The sequence below is a fragment of the Lepidochelys kempii genome, chromosome 2 (genome assembly GCF_965140285.1).
Source record: "Lepidochelys kempii isolate rLepKem1 chromosome 2, rLepKem1.hap1, whole genome shotgun sequence".
Lineage (NCBI taxonomy): Eukaryota > Metazoa > Chordata > Testudines > Cheloniidae > Lepidochelys > Lepidochelys kempii.
The window spans coordinates 205,013,774-205,034,205 of NC_136381.1; the positions used below are offsets into that span (position 1 = coordinate 205,013,774).

The 20,432-nt window shown below is 40.6% G+C and overlaps 1 protein-coding gene across 5 annotated transcripts in view; it reads left to right on the top strand.

Moving 5' to 3' along the window:
* RFTN1 (raftlin, lipid raft linker 1) overlaps window positions 1-20,432 on the top strand; it is a 108,182-nt gene that overhangs the window by 27,958 nt on the left and 59,792 nt on the right. For all 5 annotated transcript variants that reach the window (XM_073333543.2, XM_073333544.2, XM_073333546.2 and 2 more), the window contains exon 3: window positions 15,513-15,699. In XM_073333543.2, the coding sequence (XP_073189644.1) occupies window positions 15,513-15,699 (187 nt within the window). The remainder of the gene's footprint in view (window positions 1-15,512; window positions 15,700-20,432) is intronic.

A 20,432-nucleotide genomic window follows, 5' to 3' on the forward strand; every position in this document is an offset into this window, starting at 1 on the left:
AAAATTTTTTTTTAGAAACTTCATTTGTTTTTCATCACAACTTTCCAACCAGCTGGAATTACTATAAAAAAAAATCTAACGTATGTTTCATCTTTTCATGCTGTTTTGTTCACTTATTTTGCATTTCACTCTATGTGGAAAATTGTATGAAACTAGATAGGGCCATTTCACTTTTGTTTATAATCTACACTGTATTCTGGTTCACATGTACAAGGCCATGGTATTGTTTGTGTTCACATCACTGCAAGGGAATGCTTTTTAAAAAACAAAACACTGCCAACCTTAGTTTTCTCTGAATGTAATCCCCTCTCCCTATGAACATGTTCATATTACATGTCATCATAGGGTGCCCAGATGTCCTGATTTTATAGGGACAGTCATGATATTTGGGGCTTTTTCTTACATAAGTGCCAATTACCCCTCACCCCGTCCCGATTTTTCACACTTGTTATCTGGTCGCCCTATGTCATCAAGACCCAACCCATCCCCTCTCCCTTTTGTAAACAAAACCTAATTTGGGGGGCAAAGTCCAGTTTACAGTGCCTTTAAATAAAACTGGGTTCTTAGTTGTACAATGCAGAATGCATGCTCTGTCTAAATACTGCTGACTGCATAACTTATGAGTATTTAATATCTCTACTAAAGCTGAAACAGGGCAATTTACTTTTATGAGAAATCGTACAAGATTGCCCTAATAAAATAATTTTGATTTGAAAGCACATCAGAAAATTATACTTTGAATAAAATGTTTTCAATCAAATGAAAAATGTGAATAAAGCTTGAAATAAAGAGAAGAAAGTTATCTAAAAATTGAAATATTTTAAATCAAGTAAAATAAAAAGATGAACATGACTGCTGTGCCTTATTTGATCTAATTAAAGTACTAAGTGGTTGGTAAGTATCATTGCCTATGCAGAAGAAAGAATGTTATAAATAGAGGCAATTGAAAAACAAGAACATTTGAAACAGGGACATGAATTGGTAGTAGTAATAGGATTGGATAAAAAAATCTAAATTAAAAAATACCCTAAACTTAGCGCACAGTACCAGTATCATCCTAAATAATTTTCTAAATTGCACTGAAGATAACAACAAAAACAGAAGGGAAAATGTGTACGAAACTGTGTAGATTTAATGTAAAAGGAAACATAAACCAGCAGGTAACATTTGTATGAAACCCTCAAACATTTATACAGTCATTTGTCCCTTTTTCTCTATGTTGCACCTTGCAGTACGTATAAAATATATAGGCATAATATGCCAAGAGGATTGTGGTTTCCCAGGAGGCTACCAATCCTCTGTTGCACGAGTTGGCTTGTGGAACAAAGACTATGTTGATAAATGCAAAGGTCTTTTCCAAGGGCGAGTGGATGTGCTGTTGAAGAATTTAGATCTTTATACTGGAGCCTGCATTAATTTAACGCATAGGCCAAGCGTTGTCCTCAATTTTCATTTTAAGTGTACCATGAAAACTGTAACACCAATAAATGTACTTTCTAAAGATAAAGGCTCAAATCCTGTTTACTCAATCAAAACTGCTGTTGACTTCACTCTCTGTCTTCCCCTTTTTCATGAATTATTTGAAATTCTCTTGTTACCTTTTGGAAACCACCCCTGAAGCTTCAGTGAGATTTCTGTGTACTAATTATCTTGTGAATATGGAAAAGCCTCATAATATAATGCATATAACCTACTTTGTTCCTCTATGCTTGATTAAGAAAAAACAATAATTCCAAAATTATTCTCTGTTGGTTTGGATGAAAATTTGTAGGCTGATGCAGTGTTCTTTGTACCTTTTTAATTCCTCACAGTTACCAGATAGCAAATTTTAATGACAATAGGGTTCAGTGATAATACATAAGAGGCTCTCAAAAATTGTACATTTCCTTTTTGAGGAGATTATTTCTCATTTACTGTAGAATGCAATAAAATGAACAAAGTTTGTATAGCTTGCTATTTATTTAAAGCTATAGTATGTGTATACTTGGTACAAATATGCTCGTGATATTGTAAACATCTGTCTTGGGCCAAACTTGGTTAATTTAGATTGGCAAAGATTCTCAGTTTGTTTCTCTATTGTTTCACTAGCATTAGAATGTGGAGTAAAAACTTGCCAGGTACATGGAAAGCATATCAAAAGGAGCCAGAAAAAAAAGTGTGTGAAATGCCCATATGAAAAGAAGTGCATATTAAAAAGAACAGAAGAGTTCCACAGAGTGTATAGTTAACCTCTGAAACTCATTGCCATAAATTGTTATTGAGGCAAAGATCTTAGAAAGATTAAAAATGATTGCATAAGAATATAATAATAAATGAATGGTAAGTACATGAACAAGAACATTCACAGATACAATTAGCAAGAGAATATGAAATAATAAGGTGTATCAACCCTCGCATGTCAAGCTACCACAAATTACCTGATTTTGGAAGAAACTTCTCCAGATGGTAAGTTATTTCATAATTGTTGGGTTTCTTGAATCTTACTTTAAAGCACATGTAATGTCCACTGGCTATGACAGGATGTGACTGGTTGAATTACTGGTGTGAGCCAATATGACAATTCCTAGATTCCTTTCTAAAGATGTTGAAATCTTGAAATGAATGCGGTATATTGGTTGAAGCTGGGCCTAAGTAGCTTTAAGTAACATGACCAGCACTCACCCCATAACTCAGCCACTTACCCACTTTCTCCAGTTTGTGGCTCACATTCGTACATGGATGGAATGTTATAATTTTGAACAATTTTTTCAATTTAAGCATAATTAGACTTTAACATGTGGCATGTAAATTATCTTTCTGCCTCCACATGTCTGGTTCTGTAGTCCTTATGTGAGGAAAAACTCCCTATCAACTTGGGCAATGGCAGCAAATTATCTGCTCCTGCATTGCTGTTATGTGGGAAGGGACATAATCACAAAGTTCTCTTCACAGAGCTCCCTATGAATTCTACCTTTGGAGGGATGAGGTTGGGCTCTTCCTACCTTCAGGGCCACCTGAGCCGAAGTGCTATGCTCCTGCACCTGGTGTGGGCCTTCCCCATTCTTCCAAGTTCATGGGTCATAAAGGTTAAATGCAATTCAGTATGGGCAGAAGATGTGGAAGCAACAGCTTTTTCAGTAGTGGAAATGACTGAAGTAATCGTATCCCCTGTTTCCCATGATGAGTCCAAAGAAGTTCGATTTACTATTCATTGTTGGAGGCAGTTTCATGATAGAATGCTGTACACAGGGTAGAGTGTGCATAAAATAACCCCACTGATTTTTTTCCCCTCAAGCCTGTTGTTCTTTCCCCTTTTGTTTCTCCCTTATCCCTACTCTGGTCTGTTAGACTTGCCTCCACTTTGTACTCCTTCTTTCTCTGTGCCCCTGCCAATGTCAGATGAAGGTGTGAGTCGTACTAGCATAATTAGTGGGGCATGTAGATTGAACAGAAGCTGTCTGACAGGCTGTGGATAGTTGCAGGAGGAGCATCAGATGAATTCCTTAGTTTCTCTTAAAAAAACTAAAACAAGCCCAGCCAGTGTGCAGTCTCACATGTTTTAATATTCTTTGGAGAAGCTACTATGTCCCCTATAAACTCATCCTGCTGGACAGAGACTGTAAGAATAGGAGCTAGGGAGAGAAAATCACTTATGCAGAAATTATACAATTTCTGATGTGGTACTTTACTGTCTTATCAAATTAAATTTTGATGGGTAATCGGAACACTTTCTAGATTGACTAATAATGATATCTCTGTTATTTCCTGGAGGTAACAGAAGAATAAATATATATTTATTTTTAAAAGTGTCCTTTATGCTCAGTTCTTGCCTTCCTGAGATACTACGATTTTGCGTTTGAATGTGTTGTTTAAATTTAACATTTATTAGATATTGTCATAAAAGTAAGCATGAGGAGCTTATTGAACATTCTATCTTGTTTAAATTCCAGATTTCTCTTGCATATTCATCACTGTTTTCTTTGTTGGGAATATGTAATATACTGCCCTTCAAAGTCAAAAGAAAAACTACTGAGAATGTCACTTAACATAATAAATCAAGAAAACAGCATGAAATATTAACAGCCAGTCTCTTGCCTGACTATGATGGAGTCTGAACTCTGCTTTGAGATTATTTTGCTTGGAGGTTCTTTAGAATTTTGGAATCTCCTTTGCTCTCCATTCGCATCTCTTTAAAATAATAAATAAGTCAATAATGTAGGTTTAATTAAATATTACTTTAAAACCATTGGGCTCAGCTCATAACAATTGCATTTTAATATTAATGTCTCAAATGATTAAATCCAAGCAACATCGTGTCAGAGACATCTTATTATCTTCTGTAAGTCTAATTAGTTTAGCATTTCAGTCAGATTGTTTACCTTGCTTTCAGTTCAAGCATTCTTAGGAATTATTATTATTGTATTTTATGATTTTACAATGCTGTCCAGACACAAATACTCATGGGAAATGTGTTTTCTGCTTTGTGTTTTCTCCAAGTTGTACTAACAATGTTATCATTGCTTGCCGATGAAGGAAATTTCTTGTATATGGTGATTCTTTGATGACACTTTCATTGCTGTTGACAAGAACCTATTTGCAGTCTTAATAAGGAAATGCTTTTAACAGTAAGAAAAAACCAACTTGATTATATGGCAAACCAATGCAAACTATTTACGGTTGTGCCAAAGAAAGTTCAGCTCTGTCATATGTAACGTGGGAAAAAACTTTGTTTGTAATGGGCAACTGTTTATTTCCTTTTGCTTGGAACTGGCATTTAAAGCTTGATCTTACATTTATTATGTCAATGACAAAGCTCTTGTTGGCTTTAATTGTGCAGAATCATGGGCTCAGAGAATACCAATATTTCTCTGGTAATATTTATACCATGTTCAAATATAACCTTCTTGACCACTCCTCTTCAGAATAACTAATTAGACTTATTGAAGGTTAATTGTTGGAAGGAATGGTGATGGTGACCCCTTTCAGTGTTCAAAACCAACTGTTCAATTAACTATTGAAAAATACATAGTGCTTGCATTACAGTAGCTTTTAAATTTTCTGATTTATAAGAGGACAAATTGACCCTTTCAGGCCTATGCTGTATCATTACACCATGCTGGGAAGGTCAATGCTCTATCATAGTGGTTTTCAACCTTTTTTCATTTGCAGACCCCTACAAAATTTCAAATGGAGGTGTGAACCCCTTTGGAAATCTTAGACGTAGTCTGCAGACCCACAGTGTCGAAGACCCTTCTTCTATGGTAATGACAACCTTTCGCTGACCCCTTAAACATAGTTGGCGGCCTCCCATGGGTCTGCGGACCACAGGTTGAAAACCACTGCTCTATCACTAAGGGCTATATACTCCACACCTTAATCCCGCAGAATGAGGTTAGGGCCTGTGTGAAGTGGAAGTGAGGCTCTGTGAGTTGTTCCTTCATGTAGCTGCCAATGTCCTGTCTGCAGAAACCCTGTGAGGTTGTTGGGCAAAAAAAGGGGGAATGGCTAGGGAACAACTGGGAGAGGTCAGAGAGTAGTGAGTTGCATGTTTCTCCTCCTAATGTGGCCTCATGTCTGCATTTAAAAAAAAAATGCTGCTCAGAGCCCATTAACTCCTCCTTGCAGCTCTGTGTACACCCTTCTCCACACAGAAGAGTGACTAAATGCAACTGTACCCCAGGAATAAATGACTGTGTAGCAAGAGAGCTTGTCAGGGCCAGGGGTGATTGAGAGGAACATAGAGGATGACCCTCTCAGCATCTTCTCAGGGATCAGTGGTGTGTGGTCCTTAGTAACTTGTTTGTCCACACCTTCTGTCCCACCTACATTGCCACTAGCATTGTGGTGCAAGGGAGGATACAGTGATGCTACTCACCCTCCCTCACAGCAGTTTTTCATGGAAGTGTTCCACTCTTGTGCATTTTTACTCAGGAGGGGAACTTAAGAGTCTAGAGTAGAAATCCTTGCTGAGAGAGACAACATGGCCCCCTTCACTAAATGGAGAACTGAAATAGTGACAATTAAAAGCCTGTTTGAAAATTCTTTAAAAACATGTCCTAGTCAATATTTATCTATCTAATGCATTGAAAGTAATTACTGGAATTTTCCTTTAAAATCAAGCTGGGCAGGCTTTGCTGTCAGGGTGAAGCTGATTTGGCTCAGGAAAAAAAACCTGTAATTTTTTTTCCTGATCTGAATAAAGATTTTCAAGATTCTTTTCTTGAAATATGGGCTTTTCTGCAAAGACCAATTTCTTCCCCAGTTCTAGCATCTTCAACCTGTGCTGACTTCATGTGTACTACAGGTTGCTAAAAAGTCGTAATTTCAGCAGCTCTGATAAAATGCATCCTCAATACTTGTGGACAATTACCTGTCAAACTTGTTCATGCAACTTGTTCACACTTGTTCATGCAAATTAGAGCTGGTCGGAAACCAAATTTCTTTTTCATGTGAAATTCTGAAATTAGAATTTTTGTTTGTTGCTTTGTTCTGAAACAGAGCAAAACAGCCAAAATTTTGAAACTTCCTGTGGGACAAAAATTCTCCAAAATTTCTAATCAGAACCACAGAAACATTTCATTTCAATAATGTTGAATCATTTTGATAATGTCAATGGCTTATGATATTTAAATATATATTATATAAATAAAATAGTTGAAACAAAATGAATCAAATTCATAAACTAGAAATGTCTTGATGTTATTGAAACAAAGTCTAAACAATAAGTAGATTTTATCCAGTCAACATTTTTGTTGAAATTGGTACATTCCTGTGAAACATTTAGATTTTGATAAAACTTCCTTTTCTACCAGAAAACTCTTCTGTCAGAAAAACAAACTTTTTTTGTATTTATTGCAAATACAGATTTTTTTTGTACGTGCCCATGGATATGCCTTCAAGTATTGAAGGTTGTACTTTAGAAACCTGTTTAGAACTTGGACTTAAGGAAACTAAAGCCTGTTTTTTATTTATATTTATTTAAATTAAGCAAAATAGGGTGTGTTGGAAAGGAGTAAATATTAAATAAAAGTACCGGTCCTCATGCGAACTAAATGTCATGTGCTTTCCTCTGAGATCCTACATACAGAGCATAGATAATTACATAGAACAGAGTCATTCACCACATCTTCCTATTCTGTCTATACAACTGATGGGTTGCTAAAAGAGGCAGTAAATATGGCCAGGAATTCACACACAGACCCAGGGTTTGTGAGTAAAAATGTCAGAAACCCTGTGAGCATAGGGCTAATTTATTCATCATCCATGCCTGTGCTCAGTTGTAAACCCCCTTCTCCTAGCGCTGGCCTCACTGCTGCTCTCTGGATGTGCTACCATTAGTTTCCTCCCAGCAGATTTGTAGCTGTGACCCGGCGAGTGAGCTTCGCAGGATGCAACAGAGCAAGCTGATGCTGACGTAGACGTCAAGCCTGCAATCAGCTCCTTCTAGATGCAGGGGTCTGCCTACTCCATTGTAAAACTCTGCAGGATGTCCACTAATGTGGGCTGGCGCACTGCAGCTTTACTGCTGTACTAGGGGAGCATTGCCTTTACCTGTTTTCATCTTATGCACCAAGTGTGCACCATGTTTTAGCCATGTGCTACTACAGACTGCTTGCCTTTGCACCACATAACAGAGAAGATATATGTATATTCTGCATATACATATTTCTTTTTAAATATGTATTTTTGCCTTTTGTTATAAAAAATTCCAAATAGACCATTTTCTATTACATCACACTGCAAACTGGGCAGCCATCTAGATCTTTTGGGATTTCAGAATAATTGCCTAATGCAATTATTGCCTAATTGCAGGCATGAAAACTTCTGTACAGGGGAACACAAGTGAGTTAAAATGGGTCCAAAAAAATAAACATTGATTTTATGCAACAATTTTATCAGCAGTGTCACTGTCCTCACAGGGTAAATTAGTCTCTAGCAGTTGTGGGTGACTGTGGCCAAGGGCTAAAAAGCTTAATCTAGGAAGTATGTTAAAAGTTAATGCTCTAAAGTCACATTAAGTAAAAATATTAATAAATAAATAGATTTTTTTAAAAGAAAAATCCCATAACATAGGTTGTTACAGCTTATAGTGAAGCACTATGCCCATTCTCCTTTTTCTAATTTTTTAAGTGGCAGAGCTCAGAAGTTGAGGCTCTAAATTTCACTTGTCTTAAAAATGTTATAATCTGGTTGAGGGATTTCCTCTAGTTTTCTAACTATCTTAAAAATATTTTTAAAAATACTCCTCTAGTGCAGAGAGATTAAATAAATACAACTTTGGCAGATAACTAACAAATGCTCTTCCCGGGGCTATGTTGAGTTCCTTGATTATGTCATTGCACAAGTAGAAAGAAAACAAAAGGAGTAATGTTTACTTTAGCTGTGTTAGAAACATAAGATATGGAGAGGGACATTACTCCTTGTCAAATGGGAAAGGTTAAAATTTGGGGGAAAGACATATTAAGTCAAACCAACTCAATAGCTTTCTAACTATTTCTAACAAGCCTCGTGGATAAGGGACAAGTGGTAGATGTGGTATATCTTGACTTTAGTAATGCTTTTGATACTGTCTCACATAACCTCATAAACAAACTAGGGAAATACAACCAGATGGAGCTACTATAAGGTTGGTGCAGAATTGGTTGGAAAATCATTCCCAGAGAGTAGTTATCAGTGGTTTACTGGAAGGGCATATCAAGTGTCCATTTCTGTTCAATATCTTCATCAATGATTTAGATAATGGCTAAGGTTAAGATTCTGTTGTTGGTATTTTTAGTAAAAGTCAGGGACAGATGGCGGGCAATAAACAGAAATTTACGGAAGCCCGCCACCTGTCCCTGACTTTTTCTACAAGTACCCTGAGGGGAAGTCAAACAGAGCGCTGCTGGGGCTTGCAGCTGCTCCAGCCCTGCCCTTGCTCCTGCGGCAGAGGCTCACCCAGCCCTGGCTGCTGCTCCAGTGGGCCAAGGACTGCTGCTCTGGCGGCAGGCTGTCAGTCAGCAGTTCGGCAGTCCTGGGGCTGACTTCTGGTCAGGTTTCTGGGGGCCACTGCTCCAGCATCCCTGGGGCTGGCCACTGGCTGCTGTTCCAGTGGCCTTGGGGCTGACTGCTAGCCAGATGTTCCAGGGGCCACTGCTCTGGGGCTGGCTGCTGCTCTGGCTGCTGGCTGCTGCAACAACAGACCAGGGGCTGACCGCTAGCCAGATGTTTTGGTGGCCGCTGCTCCGGCAGCCCCAGTACTAACAGTTTCTCTAGCCCTACCCCAGAAGAAGTCTCAGAGGTCCCAGAAAGTCATGGAATCCATGACCTCTGTGACAGAATCGTATCCTTAATAATGGCATAGCGAGCACACTTATAACATTTGCAGATGATACCAAGCTGGGAGGGGTTGCAAGTGCTTGGGAGGAGAGGATTAAAATTCAAAATGAACTGGACAAACTGGAGAAATGGTCTGAAGTAAATAGGATGAAATTCAACAAGGACAAATGCAAAGTACTGCATTAGGAAGGAACAGTCAGTTGCACACATGCAAAATGGGAAATGGCTGCCTAAGAAGAAGTACTGCGAGAGGGGATCTGGGGGTCATAGCAGATCACAAGCTAAATATGAGTCAACAGTGTAACACTGGTGCCAAAAAAGCAAACATTGTTCTGGGATGTGCTAGCAGGAGTGTTGTAAGCGAGACTCGAGAAATAATTCTTCCGCTCTACTCTATGATGATTAGGTCTCAACTGAAGTATTGTGTTCAGTTCTGGGTGCCACATTTCAGGAAAGATACGGACAAATTGGAGAAAGTCCAGAGAAGAGCAACAAATGTCTGCTGCAGTTTCCACGGTATGCATCCGATGAAGTGAGCTGTAGCTCACGAAAGCTCATGCTCAAATAAATTGGTTAGTCTCTAAGGTGCCACAAGTACTCCTTCTAAAAACGATTAAAGGTCTAGAAAACATGACGGATGAGGGAAGATTGAAAAAATTGGGCTTGTTTGGTCTGGAAAAGAGAAGACTGAGAGGGGACATGATAACAGTTTTCAAGTACATAAAAAGTTGTTACAAGGAGGAGGGAGAAAAATTCTTCTCCTTAACCTCTGATGATAGGACAAGAAGCTTAAATTGCAGCAAGGGTGGCTTAGGTTGGACATTAGGAAAAACTTCCTGTGAGGGTAGTTAAGCACTGGAATAAATTGTCTGTGGAATCTGAATCATTAGAGGATTTTTAAGAGCAAGTTAGACAAACACCTGTCAGGACTGGCCTAGAATACTTAGTCCTGCCATGAGTATAGGGGACTGGACTAGAAGACCTCTCGATGTCCCTTCCAGTCCTACAATTCTATGAATCTATGATTCTATGATTATTTTCAGATTTTGTTAAGATATTTGCATAATATGAAAAGTTTAATATATTTATATGATTGTCCTCCTAATCATGGGTGCGGACAACTGATGTATTATTTCACATAATTTCCTTATAGTTCTTATTTGTGAAAGGTGTAGACTGCAGCTTCCCAGAGTTATCCAAGTCTAATTGTTTGATACAGGTGGAACAGCCCACTGCATTTGTAATATTCTTCTCTCTTAATATCTGATAAAGGATGCATCTGCTTATCTCAGCATAGACCCTAGCACAATTGCTATGGGTGTTTTGGCTTAATTCCAGGGGTTATGGAGTCCTTAAGGGAACAACAGTATTTATAAACATTGGCCCAGAACCACAAAAAGACTTGTTCTAATTGTCACATTAAGCTCCTAAATCCAACATTTAGGCACCAGAGTTCATCAAAACCTCACTCATCTGCTGCCTAATTCTGTTTATGCCTAAAATCCCTTGGCGCCTCAGTTTCCACCATTAAAGTTCCCTAGGCCAGCGGTTCTCAAATTGTTGGTCAGGACCCCAAAGTGGGTTGGACCCCTTTTTAATGGGGTCACCAGGGCTAGCTTAGACTACATGGGGCCAGGGGCTGAAGCAGAACCCTGAATCCCACCGCCAGGGGCTCAAGCCCAAGGGCTTCAGTCCTGGGGATTGGGGGTCAGGTTACAGGCCCCCTGCCTTGGGCTGAAGCCCTGGGGCTTTGGCTTTGCCCCCCTCCCTCCCAAGGTGGTGGGGCTCGGGCCCCCCTCTCACCCCACCTGAGGTGGTGGGACTCGGGCAGGCTCAGGCTTTGGTCCCCCATCCTGGGGTCATGTAGTAATTTTTGTTGTCAGAAGGGGGTAATGGTGCAATGAAGTTTGAGAACCCCTGCCCTCAGCAAAGCCTAAGTCCTTTTTGTGGATTTAGCTCATTGTCTTTTGGAACAGATCACCTTGTGATTCAGGGACAAGACCTGGGATAGCCATAAGTGGGTGAACACTGGGAGCTTTGGACATCACCAGTGCCATTTTCTATGCAAACACGGGGACAGTGCTACCAAAGTAAATACTCTCCATATCTTTACGTGGATTCTGAGAGGGTCACTATGGTTGACAAAAGGAAAAAAGTCCAAATTATCCCCTCTGGTGCAACAAGCAGAGGAGACAGAGATCCATTGGACTCTGTCCTGTGGGACACTAGGGGAGTTGCAGATTTATGGCATCATCTGCCCATCATAAGAACTTGTTAGAAGCCTCTCTGCAGGGACTAGGCTTTGCAGGGTTTTGGGGAAGAAGGAGATGGACCTAGGTACTAGTCGCTCTCTGTGGTGCCATTCCTTGCTAGCCTTTCTGAGTTCTGTTTCAAATTCCGAGAGGAAGTTAATGCTGTTGGAAGCAGTGTTGATTTCTGTGGATTCTCCTGCTCAGCTACTAGTTTGCAGCCAGAAAGTGTTCACCAAATGGTAGCCTTGTTCCAGAAAGAGCTGTGCAGTCAGGAGAAGATGAGGCCACCAGAACAACTCCAAGGAGTCCCTTTGCTGTAGCTGCCTCTTCATCTGTGATTCTCAGTCTTTGCTTCCCTGTGGACCTCAGGATCTGTGAGGTTGGGAAATTGCACCTCCACCTTGCACAGGCCCAAGCACCTGAGGGAACAATCCCCTTCAATTTTTTTACAGTTCACCCTATAGAATTCTGTGCCTGCTCTGTCTCCCTGTGTTTCTCTGCAGGAGGGAAACAATCTGAGATCTCTCCTATTAGCAATATAGAATTTATGGGCTAACCCTGGAGTTGTAGACTCCAGGAATCTCATGGCCCTTATGGATGTCAGTTGTTTCATGGGGGAATATTCTTTTCCTTCTCTAGGATCTGTAAGATACTGTTTAATCTGTTGGTAATGAGTACTGCTGGAAATAGTTGCAGCTTCAATTATCAGCCAAGCAGCAACCTAATTTGCCTGGGAATCAGTTCCAAACACACCCCACACTTCTGTTTCTACTTTCAACTTTAGCTAAATTGAAAAATACAGCATCTGTCATTTACAAGCTTCTCACATTCTCATCTAAACCTAGACTGAATAAACAGAGCAATCACTGAGGTCAGGATGTGAAGTGTAACAATAAACATGGAAATGTGGACCAGAATCTGCAAAAATGTTAGTAGAGTTACAGTCACTTTAAAACCAAGATTGATACCACAGAAAAACCTGTTCAGAATTTACTGGACCTGTGGCAGGATACACAGGTTTGCCGTGTGTAATTATTGTAAATACTGGAATTGTGGAAAGGGTTGCTCTGCCACTGACCTGCTGTGTGACCTTGGGTATGACACTTTACTTCACAGCTTCAGTTTTCCCATCTTTAAAATGTGGATAAATCATACTTTGAAATGCTTTGAGATCTTCAGGTGACAGATGCTATCAGTTATTGAAGTCAATAGGACTTGTTTCATTGACTTTAATTGGGGGTTGGATGAGGCTCTATGAGAGTGTTAAGATAGATGGAAATAATACTAAGGATTTTTAAAGTGCTTGTCTTGGGGCACAAATATGTTTGCTTTGACATTTTCCCATTGTATTTGGCATTTGGGAGGAAGTAATTAGGCAACTGTCTCATACTAATGTGCTGACCGCTGTTCCCTCTAAGCTGCGCACGTGTGCGCGTGCACACAGATCCTAAACCCCATGCACACGGCAAAACACTGCACACACACTAATTTGCACAGAAGAAATATTTTGCGCACATGGCCTGTCAAAAATTAGAGGGAACATTGGTGCTGACCTTCTTTTAGATCCCCAAATCTTTCTTTTAGGGTGTATGCAAAATAATCCAGACATAGGTAAAGACACATTCAGTGTCCATGCCCAAGGTAAGCATGAGTAAGGCTGGGAGTTTGTCACGGATTCCGCAACTTTCCATGACCTCCGTGACTTTTGCAGCGGCCGGTGCACCTGGATCAGAGGCAGCTCAGGCAGCCCCTGCACCAGTCACACCGGCCTCTGCTGGGGCAGTTCTTGGGCCACTGCCCCCCCCCCAGCACAGTTTGGGTATAGAAGGGGACAGGGGTTGGGGCAGAGGACGGGGTGAGGCGGACTCTCAGCAGCGCTTACCTGGGAGTCTCCCCGGAAGCAGTGACATCCCCCTTGCTCAGCTCCTAGGTGAAGGCATGGCCAGGCAGCTCTGTGCGCTGCCTCTGCCTGCAGGCATGGCCCCTGCATCTCCCATTGTTCCTTAAACAATAGCTCTGAGAAGTGAAATCACCCCTATTCATTGATGTAGGGTGTTAACTCTGAAGCATACTGAGGATAAATCAATGTCAACATTAACTGTCAACATTTTAGCAGAAATGTTCTGTGGGTGAGTTTTTATATCTCAAAACATAGGGTAGACTAGATAACCTAGCTCTTTACTGTCCACTGGCTAGTGTGGCATTGTTCTCTACTACATATGCTCCAGGGGTTTGTCGAGGTCAGTTCTAAATTTCTCACACAATAGGGCTCCCACCATTCCCTTTGAGAAACTATTCCACATTCTTGATAGATCTCACTGTTAGAAAGCTATTTCAGCCTACATTTTCTTTTTATTAATATAATTACTTCTCGTATACTCTGGGGCTCACAGTGAATAGTCATTAGAAGAAGTGGAAGGGAGAGCTCTCCAGAGGAGGTAGGCGTTTTGAACAACACATAAGTAGAGTTTGGACACTTGGGCTTTTCCCTCCACTTTACTCCCTAATAGGACCAATGTAATTAACAGCGTGTTTCATTATTTATATTTATTATACATTATTTATTGGATAGCTCTTTTTATGAACCCCAAGTGATTTGTGTGCTGTTATAGATCTTAGAGAGCTGAAGTGTCTGTCACCATGTACATTTCTTAGGTTTCTCTCTTTATTTACACAATTAAAAAACTGTCATATAGCCTTCAATCAAAAGCTTCATTATCCTTGTCTGGAACACGTTCTTATGTGTTAAGAAAAAGTGTACATGGCATAGCTATCCTATTATTATTTAAATTATTCCTCACTATTATTGGTTTTGAATATTTATTAGTTTTTGATAACTTCTTTCATTATTCATAAAGGATACCCACACAATCTGATGGGAAATGAAATACAATAAACCTTTATTTTGCATAACTAGCATCTTTCAACAAACTCTATTCCAGTGCAACTTACAGCAAGGGTCCAGTCCTGTGGGGAGCAGAGCACTTCCTGCAAATGGCTGAGTGCTCTCAACTCCCATCGATTTCAGTGGGCATTGAGGGCACTTGGCACCTCACCTCACAAAACTAGGCTCTTGGGTTGTAGTTAGTTAAAAAATAAATGATAGCCGAGGGAGAGAGGAATTAAACAGCAAAGCCAGGGAGGAAAGATGTGTTTGCAGATAACACTTGAAAAAGTATGGAGAGTGGCTGAGGCAGGTGCAGGAAGGTTGTTGTAAATGATTTACAGAGTCTCTTGTCAAGTATGCAGGGCTACTGGGATAAGATAGGATCTGTCAGACTGGATCAGACCCAAGGTCCATCTGTTTGTAGTAGCCGGCACCAAGTGCTTCAGAGAAAGGGATAATAATCCGCAGTAGGTAGAGTGTGGGTGGGAAGATTATCCCACTTATTATGACTGGATATTCTTTTTATTCATATGAATATCCATTTTTTAAAATCTTGCTGGGATCTTGGCCTCACTGGCATTATGTTGCAATGAGTCCCGCAGTCTGTGCATTGTGCGGAAAAAAGAGTGCTTCCTTCTATTATTTTTGAATTTGTCATCTTTTACATTCATTAATGAATGTCCCCTTGTTCTTGTGTTACATTTTGACCATTGGTGCTGATCATTATAGTGGGATAGAATGATGTCTCCTGAAACTTGGAATGGTGCCTACTGCTGGATGCTTACTAAGTCTTCTCTCCCCATGCTATCCACGAAACATCCAGCAAACTTTGTATTTTATTGTGAGTCTGACCCTTTACATCTAATTGGACAAATCATTTATGCAGTAATTAACCCTTTTGCAAAACAATCTGTTAACAATTCTGGAATCAAGTAAACCTCAGTTAGCTACAGGTAAATCAGATGGAATGGTGCACATCAGTGTGAAGCATGCTTACTTCCAAAGAGGCTGGAATACAAAAAAAGATAGTTTACTTTAGGATTATTGATCAGTTTATTTTTTGTTTTTGTTTCCAGCTGAGCTACCAAGATCCTCTGCAATCAGGCTCTCTTCCTGGTGTGATCTTCCATCTCAGCTGCACGAACTGTATCAGCAGGGTTTCATCTTGGCTGCTGTCCACCCTTTTGTGCAGCCAACTGATAAAAAAGAGAGGACTCCCCAGGAACAAATCTTCAGGGCTGTGCTGATCAAGAAGACAGAAAGGTAAAGCACTTCCAGTGAGCTGGGATAAAAATAGACAATGAGATTTCCTGCTGAGTTTTGACCTAGATCAGGAAATTATAGCAATGTCATTGCTAATGTTTGCTGTGCAAGGCTTGGATATTTATTTGTAGGCTTGAATAGACTTAACATGTTCTTCATGTTTATAATCCATCTGCATTTTGTCAGCTAAGACAGAAAATAACAAGTTGAAATCTGCTTTATATTTTGGAATGTGTTGTCATGAAAAAGCAAACAATCCCTGTGACTAATAATTTGCTAAAACAGTCCATTTTGTGTCCTTTACTCTAATAATTTATTGGATTAAATGCAGCTAGAAAAATATTTACTTTGAAGAGGCATACAGCCAGTGGATAACACAATTAATCTGAAAATTGTAAAGTAACGTGCATTTTTGTACCTATCTACAAACTTTACCCCCAAAACTATAAAAGTACTTTTAATTTTCCAACCCAGTACAACTCATTTTAAATCAACAGAAAATGAGTCTGTTTGCTTTATTCTGTGTTTAAAATTGTACTGAGTATTTTTGTGTAATACATTCAGTGGCTAGGGATGAATAAATAAAAGGGAACACAATTCCTTCTATGTTTTAATCTCCCAATTTAATAAAAATCAATAGATTTTTCTGCTTAGTCATTCCAAACAGAGAGAGAGAGAAATTGAGAATAAACATTCATAATAGAATTAAAATTTTTAGTAAAGAGTTTTGAAAAATACCTTTAGACTCATAAACTTTAAGGCCAGAAGGGACCATCATGATTATCTAGTCTGCCCTCTTGCATATTGCAGGCCACAGAACCTCACTGACCCACTGCTGTAGTAGGCCCATAACCTCTGGCTGAGTTACTGAAGTCCTCACATTTTTTATTTAAAGACTTCAAAGAGAATCCGTTTCATGCTGGATTGATAGCCATGGGGACCACAGTCCACTATTTGCAGGACAAGTACAAACAAGCAGTGCAGTCTTCTCATATCACAAATGCTTCTCAGCATTGCTACGATACAGTCTAGATTAAAGGCCTGATGCTGAAGCTTGCAAGGATTATCCCCTGCCTCAAAACACTAAGCCTGCTGTGGATGATGTTAAGCAATAGGCAGATACGTTTCCATTTGGACGACAAAGTCAGCTCGCCCCGGTTCCTCAACAATGAATTTCCATAAGGCTCAGTACTCATGCCAACGCTCTTCAATGCCTACACGAGCAACATGCCACCAATGAAGTCGTGCAGATTTGTATATGTGGATGACTTTGCTCTGGCAACACAAGCAACCACCTTCAATAACATCAAGTCGACCTTGAACGGGGACCTAAACACCATGGAGGAGAATCTCCGGAAATGGAGGCTCAGGCCAAACCCTCACAAAACAGCAGTCACCGCATTCCATCTTGAAAGCTAAAAGATTTTTTTTGACTTAGCACAGCTCTTGTGTGCATTCTTGGTGATATTACAAAAACAGAAAGAGGCCATTTCTGGTTCAAAGGGTAGGTGACTTTGCTAATGAGTTTATGCTTGGAGCTGGACTGCCTACAATCTTCTAACACTAAATGTAAGCTCTCATTAGGTATAGTGTGTTCAGCAAATACAACAATCATCTTCTTCCACCCAATTGTTTAATTTAACAAAGGTGATTGTCATAAATAGAAAGGGAAGGGTAACTACCTTTCTGTATACAGTGCCATAAAATCCCTCCTGGCCAGAAGCAACATCATGTTACCTGTAAAGGGTTAAGAAGCTCAGCTAACCTTGCTGGCTTCAGGTATGTTGGCAACAAGAAGAAAGCCAAGGAAAGTGTGGGCCCCTTACTGAATGAGGGAGGCAACCTAGTGACAGAGGATGTGGAAAAAGCTAATGTACTCAATGCTTTTTTTGCCTCTGTTTTCACTAACAAGGTCAGCTCCCAGACTGCTGCGCTGGGCATCACAAAATGGGGAAGAGATGGCCAGCCCTCTGTGGAGATAGAGGTGGTTAGGGACTATTTAGAAAAGCTGGACGTGTACAAGTCCATGGGGCCGGACGAGTTGCATCCGAGAGTGCTGAAGGAATTGGCGGCTGTGATTGCAGAGCCATTGGCCATTATCTTTGAAAACTCGTGGCGAACCGGGGAAATCCCGGATGACTGGAAAAAGGCTAATGTAGTGCCAATCTTTAAAAAAGGGAAGAAGGAGGATCCTGGGAACTACAGGCCAGTCAGCCTCACCTCAGTCCCTGGAAAAATCATGGAGCAGGTCCTCAAAGAATCAATCCTGAAGCACTTGCATGAGAGGAAAGTGATCAGGAACAGCCAGCATGGATTCACCAAGGGAAGGTCATGCCTGACTAATCTAATCGCTTTTTATGATGAGATTACTGGTTCTGTGGATGAAGGGAAAGCAGTGGATGTATTGTTTCTTGACTTTAGCAAAGCTTTTGACACGGTCTCCCAAAGTATTCTTGTCAGCAAGTTAAGGAAGTATGGGCTGGATGAATGCACTATAAGGTGGGTAGAAAGCTGGCTAGATTGTCGGGCTCAACGGGTAGTGATCAATGGCTCCATGTCTAGTTGGCAGCCGGTATCAAGTGGAGTGCCCCAAGGGTCGGTCCTGGGGCCGGTTTTGTTCAATATCTTCATAAATGATCTGGAGGATGGTGTGGATTGCGCACTCAGCAAATTTGCGGATGATACTAAACTGGGAGGAGTGGTAGATACGCTGGAGGGCAGGGATAAGATACAGAGGGACCTAGACAAATTGGAGGATTGGGCCAGAAGAAATCTGATGAGGTTCAATAAGGATAAGTGCAGGGTCCTGCACTTAGGACGGAAGAATCCAATGCACCGCTACAGACTAGGGACCGAATGGCTAGGCAGCAGTTCTGCGGAAAAGGACCTAGGGGTGACAGTGGACGAGAAGCTGGATATGAGTCAGCAGTGTGCCCTTGTTGCCAAGAAGGCCAATGGCATTTTGGGATGTATAAGTAGGGGCATAGCGAGCAGATCGAGGGACGTGATCGTTCCCCTCTATTCGACATTGGTGAGGCCTCATCTGGAGTACTGTGTCCAGTTTTGGGCCCCACACTACAAGAAGGATGTGGATAAATTGGAAAGAGCCCAGCGAAGGGCAACAAAAATGATTAGGGGTCTGGAACACATGCCTTATGAGGAGAGGCTGAGGGAACTGGGATTGTTTAGTCTGCAGAAGAGAAGAATGAGGGGGGATTTGATAGCTACTTTCAACTACCTGAGAGGTGGTTCCAGAGAGGATGGTTCTAGACTATTCTCAGTGGTAGAAGAGGACAGGACAAGGAGTAATGGTCTCAAGTTGCAGTGGGGAAGGTTTAGGTTGGATATTAGGAAAAACTTTTTCACTAGGAGGGTGGTGAAACACTGGAATGCATTACCTAGGGAGGTGGTAGAATCTCCTTCCTTAGAAGTTTTTAAGGTCAGGCTTGACAAAGCCCTGGCTGGGATGATTTAATTGGGGATTGGTCCTGCTTTGAGCAGGGGGTTGGACTAGATGACCTCCTGAGGTCCCTTCCGACCCTGATATTCTATGATTCTATGATTCCTTAAGCACTATAACAGCTTTAACTTGGAGTCACGGACAGTCCCCTTGGGCACTCCAGTCTACCTTGCCACCCAGGCAAGCCTGCCTTTGTGATAGATGGTCCTTTACAACAAAAATCACAATAATATTGAGGTTACTCTAAGTCCAAAAAGACCAGTCACTTACCCCAGGCCAATTGTACCTCAGATCTCAAACCAAAGACAACATTTATAGCCAATCCTGTAATAAACTAACTAAAGACTTATTAACTAGGAAAAAAATCAGTTATTAACAAGTTTGTTTACATTTACAGGAGATAGTGCTGCCCTCTTCTTATTTACAATGTCCCCAGAAAGTGAGAACAGGCATTTGCATGGGACTTTTGTAGCCAGCATTGCAAGGTATTTACGTGCCAGATATGCTAAACATTTGTATGCCCCTTCATGCTTTGGCCACCATTCCAGAGGACATGCTTCCATGCAGATGATGCTCATTAAAATAATGTGTTAATTAAATTTGTGACTTAACTCCTTGGTGGAGAATTGTATGTACCTGGCACTATTTTAACCGCATTCTGCCATATATTTCATGTTCTAGCAATCTCAGATGATGTCCCAGCACATGTTCATTTTAAGAACACTTTCACTGCAGATTTGACAAAACGCAAAGAAGGTACCAATGTGAGATTTCTAAGGATAGCAATAGCACTCGACCCAATGTTTAAGAATCTGAAGTGTCGTCCAAAATCTGAGAGGGATGAGGTGTGGAGCATGCTTTCAGAAGTCTTAAAAGAGCAACACTCTGATGCAAAAACTGCAGAACCCGAACTACCAAAAAGAAAATCAACATTCTGCTGGTGGTATCTGACTCAGATAATGAAAATGAACATGCATCAGTCCGCAATGCTTTGGATTGTTATCAAATAGAAACCATCATCAGCATGGACGCATGTCCCCTGGAATGGTGGTTGAAGCATGAAGGGGCATATGAATCTTTAGTGCATCTGGCACACAAATATCTTGCATTGCCAGCTACAATAGTGCCATGAGAATGCCTGTTCTCACTTTCAGGTGACATTGTAAATAAGAAGTGGGCAGCATTATCGCCTGCAAATGTAAACAAATATGTTTTTCTGAGTGATTGGCTGAACAAGAAGTATGACTGAGTGGACTTGCAGGCTATAAAATTT